The sequence below is a fragment of the Callorhinus ursinus genome, unplaced genomic scaffold (genome assembly GCF_003265705.2).
Source record: "Callorhinus ursinus isolate GAN/ISIS: 27379988/994484 unplaced genomic scaffold, GSC_fseal_2.0 scaffold3, whole genome shotgun sequence".
In the NCBI taxonomy this organism is placed as follows: Eukaryota; Metazoa; Chordata; class Mammalia; order Carnivora; family Otariidae; genus Callorhinus; species Callorhinus ursinus.
Window position 1 is genome coordinate 51,529,292 of NW_027397065.1, and position 24,341 is coordinate 51,553,632.

A 24,341-nucleotide genomic window follows, 5' to 3' on the forward strand; every position below is an offset into this window, starting at 1 on the left:
TAAGGGCTCTCCTTCAGAGGAGACCCCCCCAGGTAGAAGCCCTGGGTAGCCAAGGGTACAGAAGCAGAACTGCTGGCTGCCTTCCAGGACGGGGCAGGGACGCCAGCGGCACAGGGGGAGGCGGGGGAGAGCCGTTCCTTCCTCCAGGTAGAGACCCGAGATCCAGCCGGACGACCTCTCCTTCCTCTGACCGCCTCCCTCCCTTTCCCCAGTACCCCCTGCCTCGCTGGGGGCCCGGGCAGCACTGGGGAGGGGGTGACTCAGGCCCAGCTGCAGGGGCCAGAAGAAGGAGAAGTGGTGAGCAGAAAAAAACAGCTTTGGCCACAGAAGCCCCTGGAGATGGAAGTGGCTGGGGGAGGTCAAGGAACTCCCTCTGGGCTTTCTCTCCTTGTTTAGGGTTGGGAAGGCATCTGCATGCGGGGCTTGCATCCTGCATGACTCAGGAGCTTCCTCCTTTGGTCCCGCTTCAGACTCTTCCTCCCGAGCCACAGCACGGTTGTTTTTAAGTTTACCTGCAGCCTCCCTCCTGAATCAGAACCCGGAAGTTCTTCCTTATGTCTACCCACAGTCTCCTCTCCCAAACTACCATCTGGAAAGTTCTTCCCTACGGCTCTCTGGAGTCTTTTCTCTTAATCTGATGCAACTTGCAGCCACAGGCCGCCTCCCTCCCTGACATCCAGTCACATACCCGTTAGCTCCCCCAGGCTGGGTGCCCAGAGAAGGAGCCCAGCTGCTAAGCACAGCCCAGCTGGTCCCTGTCCCCTTGGGCTGACCGGAAAGAGCAGGACTGCTGACCCAAGGCCTCAGTGTCCTCCACCACCCAGGCCCAGCTTCCACTTTCCCCCTAAAGTCTGTCTTCCATCAGCGCTTCTCATGGGCACCCCCTGGCATGATGCCCCCAAGCAGCCGTCGCCCTGGGCAGGAAAGAGCCACGCATCTGCTTTCCTCCCTACGTCTGGCTCTGCCCTCTCTCTCTCCTTTGACAACATAAATTCGGATGTATCCCTCACCTGCGTCACCCCCTCAAGGGCTTCTCAGTGCAGTTAGGAGGGAATCCATTCACCTATCCCAGCGCTCAAGACCTTCCTGTCTCTGGAACATCCCTATCTCCTTCAAGCCCCCCCCCCCCGGGGAACCTTCCGGTCCCTCAAACTTGCCAGGACTTGGCCCACCTGCAGGCCTCTGCATCTGCTCCTCACTGAGCCTGCAAAGAGCTTCCTCTGACAGTCATCTGGCCAGCTTCTCTTCACCTCCTCAGGGGCCTTCCCTGACTTACCTTCCGTTGTACCCGGTGCTCTCTAGACCATCACCCTGCTTTGTTTTCTTCATGGCACTATAGGAAAATGTCCGACATAAGTATGTATTTGAGTTGAATGCCTGTCTTAGCCCCTTGCCTGGGGGCACAGGGCCTTTATCTTCTTCAGTTCTGAATCTATGGTGTCTGACACAAATAGGGATTTGGTGAAATATTTGTCTGGAAATATTATTCAGCCTTAAAAAGGAAAGAAATTCTGACCCACAGATGGATCTTGAAGACATTAGGCTGAGTGAAATAAACCAGTCACAAAAGGACAAATACTGCATGATTCCGATTAAGTGAGGTACCTAGAGTCATCAGATTCAGGAGATAAGTGGCCAGAGGCTCAGAGGAGGTAGGAATGGGGAGTCGCTTAACGAGTATGGAGTGTCAGTTCTGCAAGACGGAAAGCATTCTGGAGACTGGTTGCACGACAGTGTGAACGAATACTTCTGAATGATATACTAAAAAATGGTTGAGATGGTAAATTTTCTGTTGTTATGGATCTTACCGCAATTAAAAATAAAACCAGACAGTATTTGGTTGGGAGGATGGACGGATGGATAGGCCTCAAGATCCCTCCCTCCCTCCTGGCTCAGGAATTACCGAGTTATCAGGGCTGTCAGGGCTCTCAGAGGTGACCCTGTCCCCCGTCTTTCAATATACAGGTGGGGAAACCAAGGCTTGCGGAAGGGAAGGCCACATGGTGAGGCCAAGCCAGGCAAGGACAGGGCTCTCAGTGCCTTGGACGTGGGACAACCCGGTCCCTCTCACCACATCTCAGGCCACCCCTGCCTCCTCCCGCACGCCTTGGGACTGCCCACACCCCTGCCCTCGGGGGTCGGGGATGAGATCCCAGATCTGCCTGCAGGGGGCTGACGTACGCTTCCCCCTCCCTCTGCAGAAGCCCAAGTACCAGGTGCGCTGGAAGATCATCGAGAGCTACGAGGGCAACAGCTACACCTTCATTGACCCCACCCAGCTGCCCTACAACGAGAAGTGGGAGTTCCCCCGAAACAACCTGCAGTTCGGTGAGATGCGATCCTAGCACCCACATGGGACCAGCATGCACCGCAGGGAGCCTGTGGGCCCTTAGAGAAAGGGCTCTTTGTCACCCAGGGACCTAAGGAGACCGTGTGTGTGTGTGTGTGTATGTGTGTGTGGCAGGGAAGACTCTCGGAGCCGGTGCCTTCGGGAAGGTGGTAGAGGCCACAGCCTTTGGTCTGGGCAAGGAAGATGCTGTTCTGAAGGTGGCTGTGAAGATGCTGAAGTGTGAGTGAGGGGAAGGGGCTTCGGGAATCGCGGGGAGCGGGGAGGAGGTGGTGTATGCTGGGGGGGGGCCTGCCCTGTCATCACAAAAGGCACCACCCACACTTTTGGCCTGGGGTAGGGCCTGGGATTGGAGGCAAGGGCTCTTGGCTTCTTTTGTGAGCTCCAGCCTCCCCCTAACTCCTGGGTGTGGAAGGTCTTCTGATGGAGCCCCAAAGAGGCTGGGGCGCACAGAGGCCACCCTGGGCCATGGCCCGGCCACAGCGTGGTTTCCTGCCACTCGGGAGCAGCGCAGGGACGGGCCGTCTCTCCTTTCGCCCTGACTCCCATCTGTGTGTCTGCATTTTTCCTTTTCCCTCTTTTGGTCACTGATCACTTTGGGGCACTGGGTGTGCCCCGCTTGCTCTCTTGGGTGTCTCCTGTCCGTCTGTGTGGCTCTCTATGTCCTGCCCTCTCCCCATCCATGGGACCTGTGGCTCCGTCTTCCAGCCACGGCTCACGCGGACGAGAAGGAGGCCCTCATGTCGGAACTGAAGATCATGAGTCACCTAGGCCAACACGAAAACATAGTCAACCTTCTGGGAGCCTGCACCCATGGAGGTGAGGGGTCCTGGCAGGCACTGGGGCCCATGGTCTGGGAGCCTCTTGGGTGTCTGAGGGCCCAGGGTCACCTCACTCCATCTTTTCCTCCCTCTCCCCTCCAAGTGATGGTAGGATCTCTACCTCAGCATTCCTCAAATTCCTAGACCAGGTGCCTGGATTTGTCAGAAGGTGTTTATGACTGATAGTCAGTTCCACGAGCTCTGATCAGTGGTTCTCAGACCTTGGTGCGTGTCCTAGTCAGCCAGAGACGGGTATAAGAGTGCAGATCTCTGGTTCCTGCTGCAGGGAGTCTGATTCTGGGGGCCTGGAGGGAAGCTCCCACCCAAAGACACTTGGACACTCATGACAGGGTCCACAGAGGTGCCCCAGGGCCTGTCATAGATTTCCTTTGAAGAAAGAATTCTTTGGCTAGTTTTTTGAGATTCCTCTGTTTTAGACAGATGGGATTACTGAGGCACAAAAAGCAGAAAAAGCTGCTCATAGCCAGGCAGGATTAGAACTCAGGTTTCCCGAGTCCCATTCCAGGGGGCCGTGTTGCCCCACACCATGTTCCTGTCCACATGGGGGAGTGGGCTGAGGAGTGGCCTCACCCCACTCTCTTGGCTGCTCTAGGCCCTGTTCTGGTCATCACCGAGTACTGTTGCTATGGCGACCTGCTCAACTTTCTGCGAAGGAAGGCCGAGGCCATGCTGGGACCCAGCCTGAGTGTGGGCCAAGACCCCCAGGCAGGTGCTGGCTACAAGAACATCCACCTGGAGAAGAAATACGTCCGCAGGTAGGACCCTGGCAAAGGACAGGAAGGAGGCTGGGACTGGAGGAGGGGGGCCTGGGTCTGTCCGTAAAGCTAACAGAGGCTCGGTGGCCCTCACATTCCCATCTCTGCCATGGGAAGTAGTCACCCCCGCTTAGATGGGCCAACCCGGCTTTTCTACTACTTATTCCGAACATCCAACAAATATTTAGGCACCTAGTATGTTCTAGGAATATGGAGGGCAAAGATGGGCCCCTCATAGTCTGGTGGAGACAGGCGTTAATGAAATCATCACTTTAATGTACGTAAAAGATAAACCAGGATCCATTCAGCGCTCTAGCCAGAGATGGGCAGATCTTGAGGGCAACTGCCCTATTTGTCCCATGCTGTCAGGGGCTATACAGCACCCGGACAGAGTCTGCTGCTTGTTGGGGGACAAGGGGCAAAACAGGGTGACCGTGGCCAGGCCCCTGATCTACTTGGGCCTCGGTTTCCCCGGGGTGAGCCACTGGGGGGGTTGAACCTCTCAGAGTCTTTCCTACTCTGTCATTCTGTAATGCTGTGATTCCTGGAAGCCACCCCGAGGAAGATGGATGAAGCCACATGGGGAATCAGAGAGCGGAAGTGGCCAGTTTCGTGTCACACATGAGTCAGGGGCAGAGGCAGAGCCTGCGCTAGAACTCTGCCCCCTCAATTCCTGGTCCAGTACTCACCTGAGCCTCACTGCTGTCCTGAAGTCTCGGTCTCGGGGCGTGTGGGGCCTCAGGGCCAGGCTGCTGAGACAGGATCAGAACAAGAAGGGTGTACATGGGGCCCCTATCTCAGCCGCTATCAGCTGCCAAGCCTGGGGAGGCAAAAGGGGAAGGAGGCCATTTCATTCCATCTGGTATCCTCGAATATGAGGGCTGGCAGGATCTGCTTCCTCTTCCTCTCTCTGCTGCCCCTCTGAGAGGGCAGCTCACACCGGGCCTCCTCAGGCTGGAACCTCAGGTCAAGTCAAATCAAAATGAGAACTGAAGTAAAGTACTAACTTCTTATCTTCAAATGTGCAGATGGGGAAAGGATTCAGTGAGGTGACTTCAAGGGCAAATGGCATGTGAACCAATCCTGCCAGCGGGTTCCCAGGCTACATTAATGGAAGTATAGTTTCTAAACCAAGGGAGGGGATGGTTTTGCCATGGTCAAAGCCTAAATAAGACATTCCCTTCTCTTTCTGGGAACACTAGATCTAGTATGGGCATTGTCAAGGTGCACGTCTCCATCACAGAGGGAGCAGGGGTCGGGTAGGGTGGTGGGGAGGAGTCCAGAAATCATACCTAGTTGTAATATTAGAAGCAGTAGTGGCTATTCAATCTAGGGAAGTGCTTTCTCCAACTGTGACTCAAAGCGTGAGCTCATAGGCATCACCTGAGAGCTGTTAGAAATGCAAGAGCTCAGGCCACCAGACCTGCTGAGTCAGAATCAGCATTTCAGTAAGACCTCCCCAGGAGAATCATATGCTCCCGAATTAGTTTAAGAAGCACTCCTCTAGACCAGTGGCCTTTAGCCAGGCTGCACACTGGAATCACCTGGAGAGATTTCAAAGTGTGAACCACTGGGTTTTGCCCCCTAATTTCTGAGGTGGTCCGGGCACAGGGAGAGTCGACAATTCCCCAGGTGATTGAATGTGAAGCCAGCGGTGAGAACCACTGTCCAGACAGAGAAGGCTCAAAGATGGGGCCCTAGAATATGCTCAAATCCCTGTAGGGCTGTTACGGGAAAAGGGAACCTCATTCTCTGTGGCCCTTGAGGGCGGAGCAAGGACCAGCTGGAGGAAAACCCCAGGGGCAGGTTGGCATTAGGAACAGTGAAGAACTTTCTAACAGGCAGAGAGCTGCCCAACGATAGAACAAATTGTAAGCTTCTTCCCTGAATGGCCGTGCTGAAATCAATGATCACTCACACACAATGCGGCAGGGGAATTCCCTGTCAGAAAGGGATGTTCGAGTGGACCTTGAGGTCCCCGTCCTTCCCTGCCGATTGGAGAGGCCATGGGGAGCTAAAGGTCAAGGCCTGAGCTGGGCAGTTTAGCAAGAGGGACTCACCCGCCCCCCAACCATTTCTCCTATATAGGGACAGCGGCTTCTCCAGCCAGGGTGTAGACATCTATGTGGAGATGAGGCCTGTCTCTACTTCTTCTTCAAACGACTCCTTCTCTGAACAAGGTGAGGAGGTACTGGGTTGCAGGTCAGGGAGGGGCGGAGAGGGGCAACTGGGGGCTGGACAGGGAGGGGCAGGGGTGAGGTAGGGTTGCACTGACACCTCTTCCCACACCAGACCTGGACAAGGAGGATGGGCGACCACTGGAGTTGCGGGACCTGCTCCACTTCTCGAGCCAGGTGGCCCAGGGCATGGCATTCCTTGCTTCCAAGAATGTGAGTTGTAAACTGCGTCTGAGTGTGGTCACCCAGGGGGGTGGGAGGCAGCTGAGCCCCGCCCCCCCCCACGTGAGGCTGGATGACTGACGATGAAGGGGAGTAAAGGGGAGCATATGATGGAGCCAAGGAGGAGCCAGGTGCCAGAGAGCAGGTGGGCAGCGACCACACGGCCTCTAGGAGTGAGCAGAAGAGACCTACGGCTGCGAGTTCCTCCACTACGGGACGGTGGGAGCCCAAGCCTGAGCAGACCCGTTTCCCTGGTGTGCAGCAGACCATGGAGGACCCCATGTCCAAGAACAGGCTTTATTCCTTCGGTTTTGGTCGACAGTGTGAACAAGACAACCATTGTGTCCTTTTGTGAAGCCCCCGGTCTCGTGGGGCTAATAAGGGAACCTCCCTGAGTTGTGAGGGTATGAGAAGACATGTGCAACACACTCAACCCACGAAGTTCCCAGCGAGTGGGAGCTGTGACCGTCCTCCTTACAGCAGATTTGGGAGTCCAGAGTTTGATCGGTGGCTCAGCCATTTGCTGGGTGACTTTGAGCAACTATTGCAATTCTCTGAGCCTCGGTTCCTATACCTGGAAAAATGGGCACAATCACAGGGTTGTCTTAAGGGCAAAACAGGGTAATAATGTGGGCAGATGCTTAGAGAAGAGCCTGGCACGGTAGGGCCCTGGAGGTAGCAGCTGCTGTTATTAGTACCTGGGGGACAGGGCGCAGAGGCTGTTCCCAGCGCTAGGGCTCATTGCTTCTTGCCCAAGCGGACTGCCCGAGCTCTAAGGCAGCAGCCGCTGCTCAGGGCCAGAGGATCAGTGATGGTGCTTTTTAAACAGTGAACCGTCCGACCGCATTGAATTTCCTCAGACCTGGGTCTTGGTAGAAGGTAGGGACAGGAGCCAGAATAGAGGACCAAAATGGATGCCCACTCCCTCAATGAGGAGCCCAAGGCCTTCTGGGGCCCTGTCTGCTCCCCCTGCACCTCGGGCTCAAGTAGGGGAGGGGCTGAGACTAACTCTGAAAGCCCTTCCCTTCAGTGCATACACCGGGACGTGGCAGCACGAAACGTCCTGCTGACCAGTGGGCGTGTGGCCAAGATCGGGGACTTTGGGCTGGCCAGGGACATCATGAATGACTCCAACTACATCGTCAAGGGCAATGTGAGTACTAAGGAGGGTAGGCCAGGCTGGGGAGGGGCGGTGAGCTAGGGTCCGAGGTGACTGGGGTCTGCTGTGCCAGGCCCGCCTGCCCGTGAAGTGGATGGCTCCAGAGAGCATCTTCGACTGTGTCTACACGGTTCAGAGCGACGTCTGGTCCTACGGCATCCTGCTCTGGGAAATCTTCTCACTCGGTAAGCCACCGGCCCAGGGCAGGCTTGGCCTGGGGCTGACTCATGTTCGGTTACCATGGTGTCCTATACCTCGTGGAGGATGCCAGTCAAGGATACTTGGTGCCCCGGGCACAGCAAAGGCTGCTGGGAGTGAAAACCAAGCAGTGCACCTCCTGCATGGGCTGGGCAGACGCTCCATGCCACGAGGCATTCTGTCCAGACTCTTCCCTTGTCTGCCTGCCCGAGCGGTTGCTGCTTCCTTGAATGGTTTTCCCTCATACTGTGCGTACCTGCTTCTGGAGCTCTAGGCACAGGGACTTGGGCTAAGCCCTTCAACGAGCTCCTCTAACCTCTTATTCCAAAGCCTGTGCCAGAATTCTCTGTGGGGTATGATGAGGCCTGGGCGAAGGCTCCCCAGTTCCATCAAAGCCTACACCCTTTGTAACTCTTCACACCCCAGCCTCACCAAGATGTAATGTGGGTGTGGGGGCAGGTGAAGGTGAGCACTGAGCGTGGTCTCCTACATGATCTTGGCCTTTGCAGGGCTGAACCCCTACCCTGGCATCCTGGTGAACAGCAAGTTCTATAAACTGGTGAAGGATGGATACCAAATGGCCCAACCTGCATTTGCCCCAAAGAACATGTAAGTGCAGGACCCCAGGGAGGGAACAGGGTACCCCAGGCTTTCGTTGAAGGAGACGAAGTGTGTGTGTGGTCCCAGTCTCCCTGCCCAGTGTTCCAGAGCCAGGCTTTATCTCCCCCCAGTGGGCCAACCCAAGCCCTTTTCCGAGTGAGTTCAGGGTTTCCACTGCCTTCCCAGGTAGCCTAGAGGATGTGCTCCAAGGACTCTTTAACTGGGACTGGTCCTAACTCAAATGATAGGTTTTTAAGTCAGACTCTCTTACTACAACCTCGAGGAAGGCTCCTGCCATTTCTTCCATCCTGGCACCCTGTGGTGTCGGCCAGCCAGCCACAGCAGCCTCTCCACCACGAGCCGCCGACTCCCCACGGCCTCTGCGTGGGCCAGCGGGCCACGCATTCACCCACCGCACCTTCCCCCGCCACTCTCAACACGGCCGCTCCCGGTGCCCAGCCAGGCCCTCGCGGCCTGCCGGCTCACCAGCTCCACAGCCCCTGCAGCCCCCCTGCCCTGTTAAGACTCTTGCTACAGTCAGCCGCTCGCTCATCGCTCAGCCCACCTGGCAAACCGATCTGCAGGCAGCAAGGGCACCCCTTCTTGGTTCTAGGAGCTTGGGCAAGAGAGCATCTCTGAGCTTTTTCTCCTTTGAGCTGTCAAATGGGCGTGATGGAAATACCTTCCAAGGGCTACTGGGGAGATTAAGTAAGACAAGCATGTCAAGGACTTAGCACAGGTCTCGTGTCAGGCTCGCTCCTCACTAGGCTTCAGGCCCTCTGCTGGGCGAGACTGAGGGGCTGTGTGTGCATGTGCACAGGGGAATGGGTCACGGTCCCCAGGCCCACAGGCAGCTTCTGTTCTGTCTCAGATACAGCATCATGCAGGCCTGCTGGGCCCTGGAGCCCACCCACAGACCCACCTTCCAGCAGATTTGCTCCTTCCTCCAGGAGCAGGCCCAAGTGGACAGGAGAGAGCCGGTGAGTGGGGCCAGCCTCAGGGTGGGTGGCTGGCTCCAGCAGGCCAGGTGGGGCCTGAGCCATCAGGACCGACCACCCCTGGCCTCTCACACCCTCAGGACTACACCAACTTGCCAGGCAGCAGTGGCAGCGGAGGCAGTGGCAGTGAGCCAGAGGAGAGCTCCAGCGAGCACCTGGCCTGCTGTGAGCAGGGGGATATCGCCCAGCCCCTGCTGCAGCCCAACAACTACCAGTTCTGCTGAGGAGACGGCCAGGAAGCTCTGCTTTCCCCTTCCTCCAAGCTTCCACTCCACCGTGGATGGGGCACCGCGGGGAGACCTACAGACTTTGCCCTTGGTCATTTCACTCAACAGCCCGGCCCAGCTCTGAAACTCAGGGATGTGAGACCCACGGGAGTTTGGGGAGGACCCCACTTCCGCGGCCTGGGCCATCACTGCCAGTCAGGGGCTAGGGCTGAGCCCCCCGCCCACTGTTCTCAATGCTATGGCCTCATGTTCGCTATGCCAACTAGGAGAACGCCCAGCTCACTCTTAACCTTGTTCCCATGTCCAGGTACCCCTTTCCCTACCCCCCATCATCTCGTTGGAAATGGACCGGTTTTGTGCCTACCAAGTGCCCCAATGTTGAGACCAAGCTCCTTGGGCCTTGGCAGAGTAGAAGGACCCCCTCTGTAGCCGAGTGAAACGGCAAGAGCAAACAGGTGCTCAGACACTGTGCCTGGCTCAGGCACCTAAGAGCAGGGTGGCCCCTTTCTACGAATGAACCGTACCTCCTAGGCCCCACCCTCTGGCCTTCTTTCTGCAGCCCCACCCACCCTGGATCTGATCGCTACAATGAGCCAGGTGGCAGCTACAAGTTCGGGGTTCTGCCCAGTCCCCCGTCATTCTGAGTTGGAAGGCAGGGGGCCTGTGTGGCTGGCCACACCAAGCAAGCAGCATGCACTCCACCAAGCTGACCCCCTGTAACTAACAGTCGCCCTGTGGGATGTCTCGGTCATTAAACTAACAGCATTAACACAGCTGGCCTCCGACCTCCGATTCTCTGTGCCACTAGGGGACCTGCGGATTCCCTGGGGCCTCTTCCATCCTCCTTCACGTTGAGTGGCCAGCTCAGCATCTCGGGTGCTCAACCGCACTGTGCCCTACACAATGAGCATGGAATTGACTCCTGCTTCACCAAAACAGATAATTTAATAAATTTTATTCTTGGTGGGGGAAGGAGGGGAAAAAAGCCACCTACTCCACTCCTCTCAATAAATTAAATAACACACGGCCAATTCCCGTGCCCTAAGCAAACCTTAGGCACTTGAGCCAGTCCCGCTATTTCCTTATGGCCCAGTCTGCTTCCCCTTCACAGAAGGGAGTTTTTCCTACTGCTGCCAGGTTATGTCATGCCAACGGGCCACATCCCCTCTGTGGCGAGGGTCCAGGGCCCAGAAAGGATGTAAGGTGCAGCAGCAGTGGCCAGGAAAAGGAGGAAGGGGATCCTCTTCCTCAAAGCTCAGGGCAGAGAAGACAGTCCTGGAAGAACGCTGTGGCTGTTTCTCCCTCCTCAGCTTCCCCCCAATTTGGGTGCAGGAAGAGTAGGAGGGAAATGCATCCCTCCTCTGGGAAAATCAAGAGCCCGAAGGGACCCCTAGAGCTAATGAGGCCCCTAAGGCCCCAAGTCAAAGGCAACAGGCTAAGGAAGTCGTGTGGCTGCAGGGGCTGGCAAGAGTGTCCCCCCAGGGGTGGGAAGGGATACCTCAGCAGCCTTCCCACCTAGCGCCGGACTCCGCCTCAGCCTACCCCAGGACCTCCACCCTGACCCGCAGGAGGCCCCAGGGAAGCTACCACCATTCCCTCAGCCTCCCCTCCCCTTTGCTGAACATTCTATGTCCCCCAAGTGCTCTCTCAGGGCCAGTAAGGAGTGTCCTGGTGCTTCTCCTGACCCTCAGAAGGTGGAGAACCACGGACCCGGGGCCCCACCATGCTCAGGAAATGGAAGCTCTTTGGTCAGTCCCAGCATCAGAGGCCTCCCCAAAGGTGAACACTCCCGCCGGTCCCCTGGATGGATCTGCCTCGGGCAAGGGCCTCACTATGGCTTGAGATGGTGCAGTCCCTGTGCAAGAGCCCGGCTTAGACTGTCACTGCAGCCACCTCCTCTTCCTCACCCTCCTCCTCTGCCTCTGTCTTGATCTGAGCTACCCCAAGGCGGTAGAGGGTGTCTCGGATGACCACCTCGCCAGGCTGGCAGCTCTGCACGATGTCATGGATCTGCCGGTTGACTATCTCACGGCTGGTGAGGAAGTCCATGAGGCGGTTGTAGAGGTAATAGTGGGTGGCATTGTCAAAGGCAATGGGCCGCTGGCGGACACTGTTTGGTTTGCCGTCTGCAATGGAGGCCAGGATAGTTGCGTAGGGCGCCAACTCAGGGCACAGGGCTGAAGAGTGGTGCCCGGTACTGGGGTCACCAGGACTGGGTTGTGTGTCTACATGGACGATATGACGTGTGGCCGTCTTGGTGACTGGGTGCTGGACGGAGTGCTCAGCCTCCATCATGTCCACAGTATAATGCTGGTCCAAGAGTTCTGGGCAGGATACACTCTAGAGGAGAGATAAGAAACCACTGTGACATGAGGGAATGACTAAGGTAGAAGCTGTGGGGTGGGTGAGAGTGAAGGGGGGGGCGTGTCAATCAGCCCCATTTAAACCCTCACATCACCACATATGCTCACATCTCCTGGGGCAAGTCCCCTCTCCTCTTCCTCTCTCCTTGTGAAGACGGGGACAGTGACAGCGGCCAGCTCCCAGAGGTGGGAGAACAGATGCTGGATCGCCTGAGCTGCTACTGCTTATTACCATGCCTAGTCAATTCTGGCTGGGGCTGCAGGGGAGTGGGGAGCGGGGCTCTCGCTGAGGCTCAGTTGCCTTTTGGCAGTGCCGGGCACAAGCTCACAGAGCCACTGAGTCCAGGGAATAAGGAAAAGGTTGAGTGATGACAATGACGCCTCCTTCTTCCTGTTGCCAGTCCTAACATTCTTCCCAGCAAAGGGCACGTGTGTCTGGTAGGAATCACAGTCTGGTACAAAGCACCAAAATACAGAGACAAGGGCTCTGCCCCTTACCTGCTGTGCGACACTGGCTAAGTCCACTTCCCCTCTCTGGACCTTACTTTACCTTTTACTAAAAGGGGAGAGTTGGATACAGTGGTGTTTTCTAAGCCTCTGCACCTCTAGATCACAACAGGTATGCCATGCAGTACATTCATGGTCAGACCCAAGATCTGACTGGTCCGGGCCTTTGGTACTCCGGTGTGCAGCAATTTCATAGGCTTGTCTGAAAGGCAGGCGACCCCTGTGACTCCAAAATACCTGTGTTTGAGACACCCTGGGCACCCTAAGTGACATGCTGAGGCCTCACACACACAGGGCTTGATCAGTAAACATTTGTGGAGGAAATGCTGGCTCACAGCATCAAGACAAAATATTAGTGGAGACAAAGGATGCTGGAGATGGTTCCCAGAAGGCCTTCCCAAACAACCAGGAGGAGAGACATGGTCAGTCTGTGGGACTGTTTCCAGTTCCTCAGAAGGGAACTCACCACAGGTGGCTCTGCGGGGCTAGAGAAACAGCCCTGGTTCCTCCCCCACATCTGGTTGGTCAGCTCTGGGTAGCAGAGGTCAGCACACAGGGCCACTGGTGTGGCCATGTCTACCACGTAGACAGGTGGCCAATGGCGGGAAGAGACAAGCAGATCCACATGGTCGCGGGCACTCTCGCCCCGCACAAGATACTTGGAGCCACAGATCACCTGAGCAGGGAGATGAAGGGCACAGCAGAGGGTTAAGAAGCCAATCACCAGACAGAGTTGAGTCTTCTTCCCATAAAGATGAATAATCAGGTTTCGTGACTAAAGCCATGGCCGTCCTGCCAGAGCCCATCACATTCTGCTTCCTATTTCTGTCCCTAAATGAAGTCGCCAGCTCATCCCTGACTTCCTGAGAGAATACGGCTGGGAGCATCTGGTCTTCAATTGAGGCTGAGAGGCCCCCAAGGGCATCTATTCCAAACCCCACCCTCCACACTGTCCTACCAAGCACCCTCCAGTCCAGGGGCTCCAACTCCCAGCCACACAGCACTGGCAGCTCACAGCTGGTTAGAGATGGAGGTTCCTGTGCCTTACCCCACACCCAAGAAATTAGCCCCTGGGGGTGGGGTCTGAGCATCTGTATTTTGAGCAGCTCCCCACCAGACCCGGATAGGCTGCCCAGATGGGAACCTCAATGTAGACTAGTAAACACCTCCAATGACAGTGCCCCCCAGGTGCCACTTCGTTGCTGGGGAGGGGGCACTCTGTGTATAGTGGGGGATCCTGCATCTGTCTCCACCTCCCTACCTTCACCCCCACCAGTCTTAGCTATCACCTCCTAGTAATATTGCTTGCCCATCACAGCCCGGAAGCTCTGTAACTCTCATGGCCCCAGGCGGTCAAGTGCCTCTCACGAGATGGTCCCCAGTCACAGGAACACAGTCCTCTAAGCAGGCTCTGTTCTGCCAGAGGAAAGGCATCCAGTCTGTCCCTCAAACACAGCTTTGGCTGAAGTAGTTGATAATCAGATTCTCTTTTGACAGCCAGTTGCCATGCCCCCTCAGGCACCTGAGTGAACTGAAGGCTCTGCTAGCAATCCCTCCCCCATTCAGTACCTGTTCAGGGGGTTTTCGACCCCAGTATCTTCCTGGGCCTGCTTTGTCATATAGTGCACAACCTTCCCAGAGCTATCCCAGTGCCTGCCCTGTCTGCACTCTACAGACATGAGGCATGCTCTCCTTAAACCAAAATCAGAACTACGTCCTCCCCAATTCCCACTGAGAACTGTCCACTAGGCCCCTTACCACCCTCAGAGGGAAACCCAGACTGCTACTGTGGCCTACAAAGTTCTGCATGATCTGGTCTCTGCTCACCCCTCCAACCTTCCTCTTTTGGGCTCACCAGGCTTCCCCACACAAGACTTACTGGTCACCCTTCCCTCTGCTGGAACATTCTTTCCATAACTCATCACTGGGCTCTCAGCCTTCTCTGGCTGCCCCAGACAGCAGGTCCCTCTCTGTTGCCTTCTATCCCAAGACTTTGTCTAGTTCCTTCAAAGCTAGCGCCCTAAGCCATGGTGGCTCTATTTCCCCTCTAAAATGAGGTCAACTAGAGAAGAATGAATCTTCACTGCTCACCTCTGTACCCTCAACAGCTGACGCAGGGCCAGGATGTGAAAGGGTGCTTAATACTCACTGGTGATGACCCAGGCTCCCTTCCTACTCCAAAGAGTGGCATTTGACCCATAAGGAGCTACTCCACAGGCTGCCCAGTGACCTAAGTGCCAATTCCCACAGAATGAGCTGGATCAGCCAGATTATCTGTATGGGCAACGTGACATGGACAAATTCACCCCAAGCTACTCCTTATTATCCTCTTACCTGATGGGGGCACACCTTATAGATTTTACCCCCTGTGAGATGAGGTGGGGGCTGTCTAGCTCTGGTTCCATTCTGTACAGATTCATAGAGGGCCAACAAGGAGAAGCAGAGCTGTTCCTGGAGCAGAACAAGATTAAAAACAAAGCAGTAAATGCTAAGAAACCAGGCCTGGTGTGCAGCACCAAATGCTCACTTCAACACCCAAAGAGAAAGAATAAACTGTCAAGGCCAGAGTGTGCCTTGGAGCCTCACTAGCTTAATGTCCTCTAGGTACAGACGGGGATTCTGAGGCCCTGAAAGGACCAGGTCCCAGAGATAGCCAGCCAGAGTGATCAAGGTGCCAGACTTTTGAGGCCTGGGAGGGTCTTCCTACTTTTCACAGGGCAGGGGATGCTTCAAAGATAAGCTAATATTTGATCTGAACTTGAAGGAGGCATGAAATTTTCGAAAGGACATTAGTATGAAGAAAAGTAAATAATATAAATCACACACACACACATACACACCCCCCCCCCCCCCCCCCCCACCCCCCCCCCCCCCCCCGGATGTAACAACACTCCTTCTCTAAGGGCCTGGAGAGGTGATAACCACACACTGCAAAGTGCCTTCCTTCCTTACAACAACCTCATCGGGTCAGTATGTTGGTTATTTCCGCTTTGTAAACCAGGAAAATGAGCCTAAGAAATGAAATGTAGCTTAGCAAGGTCACGCCCAGTCAGCGGGAGAGCCAGGATTCCTGACCCAGAGTCTGGACCCACTACCTTCACCAGAGGAACTGACTGGAGGGAGAGGCCTCGCACACCTATCGTGACCTGGCCGTGGACGATCTCCCAGGCCCGACTGCTAGCACCTCATGTCCAACACAGGCACCTGTCACAGCTGGCTCATGTCGCCCAGAAAGCAGACCACCAGCCTACTCCCTGAGTCCCTATCTGCGCTGCTGCCCCCGCCACTCACCTTGGAGTCTTCTGTCCCAAAGGGGATGCCACACTGCCTCAGCAGGTGCCGCAGTTCCTCCTCACTGTACGAGCCAATCTCCTCAAGCTTGCAGGTGCCCTCGTGGAGCAGCCTCACCAGGGCACTGCCATGGCCTGCAAGAGATGACACTGCTGAAGGGAGGGCACGGCCGCCAGGCAACAGAGGTCACGGGGAGTCCCTCAGGTGTGAGGGTGAGAACCAGGGGATGAGGTCTAAGTCCGGCAAGCAGTGCAAGCAGGCTCTGCCCTGAGCACTGCCCTGCGTGCTGAGGGAGGTGGACTCGAGGCAGGTCTTATAACTTCTGCAGATATATGAAGTCTCTCAGAACTGGCTTTCTGCCCATGAACGTCTAGGGGAGAGATCCAGCAGAGCGCTCTTGCAAAGAACCTCAAAATGAGTAAGCTTTTAATCTTTTAAGGTTTTTCAGAACCAAGATCTCAGAGGCTTACCACAAGGGCAGCAACACAAGGAGCAGTAGGTCTCATTTCAAAAACGCTCTCTTTACACTGTGCTCCTGAACCTGCCTAACCACAATGAACTATATGGGGGCCTTAAAAAAGAACCAATTTCTGGGCTTTGAAACAGCAAGAATGAGGTAGGACCTCAGCATCTAATGTTAGGAAGCACTATCTGAGAACCAGTGGATCACAACATATTAAATACTTATCAAATCATCTCAGTGGGTCATATCCAGAATTTTAAAAATGAAATAAAACAAAATATATTCCACTTGGTAAGGAAAGGTATTGTTTTGTGAAAGTTGGCTGGCAGCTCTTCAAAACTCTACACCTTGACTTTAACCTCTAGGGAATTTTGTCACACTGTGTCATCATCCTTCTAGCAAGAGCCCTCTCCATGAGCCTGCCCCTGCCCTCCTCTGCCACTGATACTGGCTGGCCATGGAAATGTTCCCAACTCTGGACTCGGCCCTTCCCTGACCCCAGTCAGTCACCAGGTGGTCTTACCAGGTACTGGCTGCACATCCAGGTTTTTGTCCTTTTCGGTGTTGACGACCACAGCGCCTCTCATGAGTGGTGGGAAGAAGGGGGCAATAACAGAGGCATCAAACTTGGTGATAGGGATGCTAGCAGGGAAGGCCACCTGCTCAATCACCTCTGTCTCCATCGTGGCCCAAAAGTCCTCCACGTTTACCTCGCTCGGGCCCAAGAACTCAGGCCAGGTGAACTGAAAGGTCAGGATAAAAAAGATCAAACTGTAGGAACCCCAGAGTATTAGCAACACAAGGGCCCACCTTCCTGATCCACTCAGGACAACAAAGCGGGGGGCGGTATCAGACGGCCACGCACCGCCAGGGTGCCCGCCCTCAATTCTGACATCTTAGTGCCTGACGGCCTTTTGGCCACATTCTTCTCCCCCAGAGCACAGCTCTCCCCAATACCTGAACAGCGCTCAGTCCCTTCTGCATCTGCCTCTGGTCAAGTCCTTTCCCTGATCTGCCAGGAAAGGGGAGCTACCGCCGAATACCTGTTACATGTCGGACACTGTTTAACTACTGCAAAAGTCTGGGCGGCGAAGGCGAGACTACCACAGGGAAGGGCCGAATAAGAACGTGAACTAAAGTCTAGTCCCAAAGCCCAAGCCGTGCTCCCCACCACATGGGACGGTAGCGCACACTGTGAGTACACAGCACGAACCTCCCGCCACGCTTCACAGCTACTGAGCCCGCCCTCTCCACAGAACAAGGGGACAAGGAATGCCAACCACATGTGCTGCTGGGCACACCAACTGATGTGGTGACAGTCATCAGGCTAGAGGATCCTCCTCTATACGGTCCCTGAGGGGAGAGGCCACCAGACAGTCTCCTCCTGGACAACTGCCAATGTGAGTTTTGTTAAAAGTAACTTCTTGTTTCCTCTCACTGACTTCAGAATACCCTCTACCTGCTTCTCCGCCCATGCACCACACCACTCTGCACACACAAAAGGGAAAAAATAAAGTAGGCCCTGGTCTCTAGAAAGATATACCCAGTACCATAGAAGAGAAGAGACATGCATACCGAGAGTGAAGGGAATTCTACTCCATTCTGTGAGAAAGAGCCTTGATCGGACAAGGCAGATGCCAGGTAGGACTAGGAGACATGAGCTTTTGCAGGAGGGTGGGCATCTGTTTACTTCTGGAAACCAAATGGATTCTGCAGCTAGACGTCTTTTTAAAAAAAAACAAAAAAAACTTGGGCTCAGAGTCCCAGGAGTTGCTAGCAAGCATGGCAGTGCTTATGAGCTCAGATTCTGGAGTCAGACAGACCAAGGTCAAGCCCCAGCTCTACCCCTCCTGGCCCGGGTAAACGTGAACAAAACCCCTGGGCTTCAGTCCTTTCATCTACAAAAAAATCTCACAGGGCTGGGGTGAGAAGTCAGTCAAGCACTGAGCCCATCCTAAGAACTTGGCATATGTAGTAATATGCTCAATGAATTCTAGCTGGGTCACTAGTAACACTGCCAGTAGGGCAGCCTGGGTCATTCAGTCGGTTAAGCAACTGCCTTCAACTCAGGTCATGATCCCGGAGTCCTGGGATCCAGCCCCGCGTCGGGCTCTCTGCTCAGTGAGGAGTTTGCTTCTCCCTCTCCCTTTGCCTCCCTCTGCCTGCCACTCTGCCTGCTTGTGCTGTCAAATAAATAAAATCTTAAAAAAAAAAAAAAAAAAAACCTGCCATTAGATTACCATTAGACAAGCAGATCTGAATGAGGGTAGAAATAGCCTCTTGGTGAGATAACACACAAAAGCAAAATTTTTTATTGGTCATTTTATCTACAAAGAACACTTAGAAGACTCCAGAAAGCATTATGCTTACTTTCATAGATCTTGTTATGCACCACCATAGTCCAAATGGGATATGTGATCAAAATGTATATATATATTTTTTAATTGGGAAGAAAAGGAGGAATACGCATTAAATCCCTAACAGGCTCAGCTGGCCATGCCAAAATGGACCCAAGCTTTTCTCAGGAGGGCCTGCACCACCCCCAGTGGTGAACAGGTGACCTGCAGGTCCAGTGCCTAAAGAGACACTTGATGTTACAGTCCTCTCTCCGTCACTGTGCTGGAGTTCAGGGGTGACAAGCTCACCGCCCCCACCCCCACCTCCCTGCTACTACTAGCACTCACGGGGCACTCCATGCCTATGCATGCAGACCAGACCTCTCAGCATGATCATGGGGGAGAGTTCAGCAATCTTATGTGATTTTTTAAAAACACTGTGTACCAGGTCAAGAAAGATTCCTATTATTCTCAGTTTACTAAGAGTTTTATCATAAAAGGGTGTTGAATGATAATGAAAGCCCTTTTTACATCTATTGAAATAATCATATGGGTTTTTTTCCTTTAAACTGTACAGGAGCAAATTACATTAGTATATTTTCTACTGAAACAATCCTGCTTTCCTGGGATAAGCTTGTCGTGGTGGGTTACTTCCTTCACTGTTATATATGAACTGGCCATTATTTTATTCAGCACAGTGGCATCTATATTCATGAGTACAATCAGCTCCAATTTGTTCTCTTGTATTAAATGTCTGGCTTTATTTTCAAAGTTATCTGGCCATATACAATGAGGTAGGGAAATACATCTGCTTTTGCCATTCTTTTATGATCCGAACCATATATTTCTTGGCTGTTAGAATTAATGTATGAAGCCCTCTGAATTTGGTATTATCTTTATGTGACATTTTTTTAGTTAAGAACCAAGTCACAGATCGGACACTCTTCCTCAAAACCCACCCACGGCTCTCCATCTCACTCGGCATTCAGTCCTCCCAGTGGCCGCACCCCGCAGCCACTTGCACCTCTCACGTCCTACCACTCTTGCCACTGCTCATGTGCTCCAGCCACACTGGCCTCCTTACTGTTCCTTAACCAAGCTCAGTAAGCCCACCTGACACCGTTTTGCTGCTCTCGCTGCCTAGAATACTCCTCCCCTGAAAGCTACGTGCACTTCAGATCTCTCCTCAAATGCCTCCATGTTGCAGAGGCCTCCCCCTGACTACCCTCTAGAAAACAGGAATCCCCTTCTCCACCACTGTTCTCTCCTTTCCTGCTTTACTATTACCATGCTACTTTTAATTACTACATACTGCCTATATGATAGACATTAATACAACATATGCAATTATTAATAATGTTTGTTTCCGGGGCGCCTGGGTGGCTCATTCGTTAAGCGTCTGCCTTCACCTTGGGTCATGATCCCAGGGTCCTGGGATCGAGCCCCACATCGAGCCCCACATCGGGCTCCCTGCTCCACGGGAAGCCTGCTTCTCCCTCTCCCACTCCCTCTGCTTGTGCTCCCTCTCTTGCTGTGTCTCTCTCTGTCAAATAAATTAAATAAACAAAATCTTTTAAAAAATAATGTTTGCTTCCTGTCTTCCCAAACCAGAATTCAAGCCCCATGAACATAGAAACTTTATAGGTTTTTTTTTACCGCCCTGTCCCAAGTGTCTAAAAAGTGCACCTGCTTCATGTTTAATAAATTCATTGAAATATAACAAATGTCTCTATTTCCATCCAGCCTTCCTTAGATGAAAAAGCCACTCGCCTCCCCCAGGCAGGACCGGAGCCATCTGTTCCTGGGACAGCACACAGGAAGGTGGCTCCCAGAAGTGCGAGGGCGGTTCTAAAGGTGGCCAGGAGGCACTTACTTCCACACTCTTGAGTGCCAACACGTTTTCTTCATTCCTCTGGGCCATTTCCACTTTAGGAGCCACACCACAGATGCCACAGATCATGTCATTGTAGTCTCGGACAGTGAGGCACTCGAAAGCCCAATAGCCATTGCACAGCAGCTCCTGCAGCTGGCTCAGCTCCTCAGAGGTCAGAGTCTTCTCTGCAAGGAGAGCAAGAGCTCTGAGAAGGTCACAAAAAAGACCCCACGGCCACTGGGGATGAGCCAGTGGCCAACAAGAAAAGTGACTCTGCAAGACTGCTGCCCTAAGGACACCCAAGAGCACTTACCACCCCGAGGGTCAAGCACCCTGGCCTTTGAGGGCTTGGGTGGCAACCCCAAAGGGCAATTCCAGAGTTATTAAAACTGCCTTGCGCCAGTACCTACTAGGCACCAGAACATGTGCTGACATCTTCGAATACATTATTTCATTTAACTCTCACGTCTTTATGAAACCAAAGCTAGTCTCATCCCCATTTTACAACTGGAGAAACTGAGACACAGAGGATAACTGACTCAAAAATCACGCTGCCACTAACTGGCAGAGCCAAGACTCCAAAACACAGGCCTCTCCAACCCTAGAACCTTTGCCCTATTCCATATGACTTCACAGCAGGCAAGGTGCAAGGGAACTGAAGTCTACAGAGATGGGAAGGGGAAAGCATCAAAAGAAAGAAGGAAAGCAAGGAGAAAAAGAATTTCTAATATTAAGGAGGCTGATCCCCATCTTCAAGTCTCAATATGAGCCTTGGGACTGGTAGCAGACCTCCAGAACCTGTGTATTCAGAATGAATCCAATTAACATGCAGCGAGGCCAACTCTACCTATCATCAAAGGATCAACTTCTAAAGAGTCAGCTTAACCTTTTGATGAAGGTTCCCTGGATGGATGGAAAGATTCACGTTTTTGGCATTTGTAAAATTAAAAAAGAGGAGTGCATCAGGGAAGTCAAGAATGTCTCTTTTTCAAACTATCAGATTCTTCTCTAAGTTGATATTTTCAACCAAAGCCCATCGCTGAAAATTCCCAGGGGACTCAGGACGAGTGTGGGAAAGGGAAGAAGCCAACCTGTACCTGTCTGCTCCTGCACTGACTTCAGAACAGCACTGATGGACACTCTGGGGTCCTCTCCCAGCTTGATCTGGTTCCGGATTGCAAAAAGCAAGTCCAGGCTCACTAGTAGCTTGTTCCCAACATTAAAGAGACCTGTAAAGTTAAAAAGAGGCAACAGAGAAACTCACTGTAAAACATCCACAATGGAAAAAATTAGAAACAAACTAAGTATCCAGCAACAGGGGAATAGTTAATTATGGTACATTCCTAAAACAGAAAATTATACCTCATTAAAAAGAATAACATAGACCTAAATGCTCCGGCGTGGAGCTGTCCATAATACACTGTTAAATGAAAAAAGCAAGCAATGAAATCTGTATAGGAATTTTTAATTAAAACAAACAAACAAAAAATCCAAAACCCTCCATACCGCCCAGCTCAGCCCTCATGGACCACCAGGGCCCACTCTTCCTCTACTTCTCAACAACTGCACCATGGGTAAAGGCCAGGAGCACCCTCTAGTCCAGGGATGTGTAGGAGATGTAACAAAAGCAACAAAATCACCCACCCCTAACCAAATCCCGAGATAAAAGACTTGGAGGGATTTAAATGCAGTCAATTTAAGACCAAAAAAAGAGGGCAATTTTATATTTGCACAAAGTATAATGCGCAAATTTGCACAAAATCAAGTTCTATAATATGTGCTCCCATGAAAGAAGAGTATAGAGGAGTGGGGAAGTCCTTTCTGAGCATGATACCAAATACTTGAAACCAATAAAGGAGATGATTAAATATGATTACATAAAAATTAAAATAAAAACAAAAAGCAACCCCCCCCCCAAAAAAAAACAGAAAAATACCTTTGTGTCCAGAAAAAAAAAAAAATCACAAAGTAAAAGGCAATGGATAAACTAGGGAAGAACTCAGTCAATATTCCAATGAAGAATGGAAATGTTCACAAAATTCAAAGATATTAAAAAAAAATACATCCTCCTAGTAATCAAATAAATGCAAATTAAGAAATGATACACTAGTTTTTACCTACCAAATTGGCAAACTTTAAAAAAATTATAATATTGATCTACAAAAAGTTCCTTAAGCTGGTAAGTGAGTTTAGCATGGTCACTGGATAAAAATGGGTTTTGTCTACCCAATCATGTTTCTACACTAACACTGAACAGTTAGAAACTGAACCACATTATTTACCATGGAACAAAATGAAATAACAGGTATAAATCTAACAAAATATGTGCAGGATCTATATGCTTAAAACTACAAACCACTGATGAAAGAAATAAAGAAAACCCTAATAAAATGGAAAGATGGACAGGTTTAGGGATTAGAAGACTCAGTATTTCTAAGCATGTCAAGCTTTGACCAATTGATCTATATAGATTCAATGTAATCCCAATTAAAATTCTAACAGGATTCTGCAGATACTGAGAAGCTGACTTTAAAATTTATATGGAAATAGAAAGGAACTAAAATAGCCAAAACAACTCAGAAAACAATTCAGGAAGAACAAGGTGGGAGGACTCACACTAACTGATTTAAGGACCTACTATCTGGGCTGTAGTAATCCAGACCAGTGTGGTATTGGCAAAAGAACAGACAACATAAACCAATGGGACAGCATAGACCACAGAAATATACCCACACATATATGATCGGCTGTTTTTCAACAAAGGAGCCAAAGCAACTCAATGGAGAAAAGACTACCTTTCAACAAATGGTGGTACAAATGATGTCCATATGCAAAAGAAGAAAAGAAAGAACTCAATCTGGGCCTCCCACTTTATATAATAATGAATTCAAAATGAATCACAGACCTAAATGTAACCCATAAAATCATAAAACTAGAAAAAAATAGAAAAAATATTTATGATCTTCACCTAGAGAGACACACCTTAGGCCATCAAAAGCATAATCCCTAGAAGTAACAACTGATGAAGTGGTCTTTGTCCTAAGAACTTCTGCTCTGTGGAGGATTCCATTTAGAGAACGAAAAGTCAAGCCAGAGACCATAAGAAAACATCTGTAAATCAGTTATCTGAAAAGGACTTATGGGTCCAGAATATATAAAGAATTCTCAAAAAAAAAAAAAAAACTCTCAAAATTCAACAGTAAGAAAACAATCCAATTCAACAAGCCAAAGATGGAATAGATATTTCACCAAAGATGACACATGGGTGGCAAATAAACCCATGAAATGATGCTCAATATCATCAGTCATCGAGGAAATACAAATCAGAACCACAATGAGGTACCACTTCATAAAACCATCAGAATGGCTAAGAAAAAAATAAACAGTATCAAGTGCTCACAAATGGAGCAAAACAGAACTCTCACTCACTGTTGGGAGGTACTGCAAAATGGTACAAACATTTATGTAACAGTCTGGCAGTTCCTTTAGAAAAAAAAAATAAACCACACTTAGCATACAGCCCAGCAATTTGACTCCTCAGTATTCACTCAAGAGAAATGAAAATTTGTGTTCACACAAAAGCCTGTATGTGAATGTTTATAGTAGCTCTATTCATGTGTCAAAACCTGGTAACAACACGTATGTCCTTCAACAAGTGAAGATAAGCAAATTGTGGTACTCCACACAATGGAAAACTACTCAACATGAAGAAGGAACTATTGATACATACAACAATATGGATGACTTGACTTTTTCTTTCGTTTTTTTTTTTTTTGAGAGAGAGAAAGTGCACTTGAGTGGGAGGAGGCGCAGAGAGAGGGGCAGAATGCCAAGCAGACTACATGCTGAACCCAGAGCCTGACACGGGGCTTGATCACAGGACCCTGAGATCATGACCTGAGCCAAAACCAAGAGTCAGACGCTCAATGGACTGAGCCACCCAGGTGCCCCCGATATGGATGACTTTCAAAAGGCATGATGTT

At 51.7% G+C, this 24,341-nt stretch overlaps 2 protein-coding genes across 3 annotated transcripts in view; one reads left to right on the forward strand and one right to left on the reverse strand.

The window, feature by feature from the left end:
* The window catches only part of CSF1R (colony stimulating factor 1 receptor), a 30,639-nt gene extending 20,341 nt beyond the window's left edge, over positions 1 to 10,298 (forward strand). Inside the window, exons 11-21 of the mRNA XM_025867257.2 lie at positions 2,202 to 2,328; positions 2,465 to 2,569; positions 3,056 to 3,166; positions 3,782 to 3,944; positions 6,033 to 6,124; positions 6,237 to 6,334; positions 7,374 to 7,496; positions 7,576 to 7,687; positions 8,210 to 8,309; positions 9,172 to 9,280; positions 9,379 to 10,298. Coding sequence (XP_025723042.1) covers positions 2,202 to 2,328; positions 2,465 to 2,569; positions 3,056 to 3,166; positions 3,782 to 3,944; positions 6,033 to 6,124; positions 6,237 to 6,334; positions 7,374 to 7,496; positions 7,576 to 7,687; positions 8,210 to 8,309; positions 9,172 to 9,280; positions 9,379 to 9,522 — 1,284 coding nt within the window. The 3' untranslated portion in view covers positions 9,523 to 10,298. The remainder of the gene's footprint in view (positions 1 to 2,201; positions 2,329 to 2,464; positions 2,570 to 3,055; positions 3,167 to 3,781; positions 3,945 to 6,032; positions 6,125 to 6,236; positions 6,335 to 7,373; positions 7,497 to 7,575; positions 7,688 to 8,209; positions 8,310 to 9,171; positions 9,281 to 9,378) is intronic.
* A 153-nt stretch (positions 10,299 to 10,451) lies between these two features.
* The window catches only part of HMGXB3 (HMG-box containing 3), a 45,021-nt gene continuing 31,131 nt past the window's right edge, over positions 10,452 to 24,341 (reverse strand). For both annotated transcript variants that reach the window (XM_025867254.2, XM_073890872.1), the window contains 7 exons: positions 21,456 to 21,587; positions 20,359 to 20,543; positions 16,673 to 16,892; positions 15,687 to 15,820; positions 14,730 to 14,846; positions 12,862 to 13,071; positions 10,452 to 11,865 (listed from right to left, as the gene is read on the reverse strand). In XM_025867254.2, the coding sequence (XP_025723039.1) occupies positions 11,398 to 11,865; positions 12,862 to 13,071; positions 14,730 to 14,846; positions 15,687 to 15,820; positions 16,673 to 16,892; positions 20,359 to 20,543; positions 21,456 to 21,587 (1,466 nt within the window). In that variant the 3' untranslated portion in view covers positions 10,452 to 11,397. The remainder of the gene's footprint in view (positions 11,866 to 12,861; positions 13,072 to 14,729; positions 14,847 to 15,686; positions 15,821 to 16,672; positions 16,893 to 20,358; positions 20,544 to 21,455; positions 21,588 to 24,341) is intronic.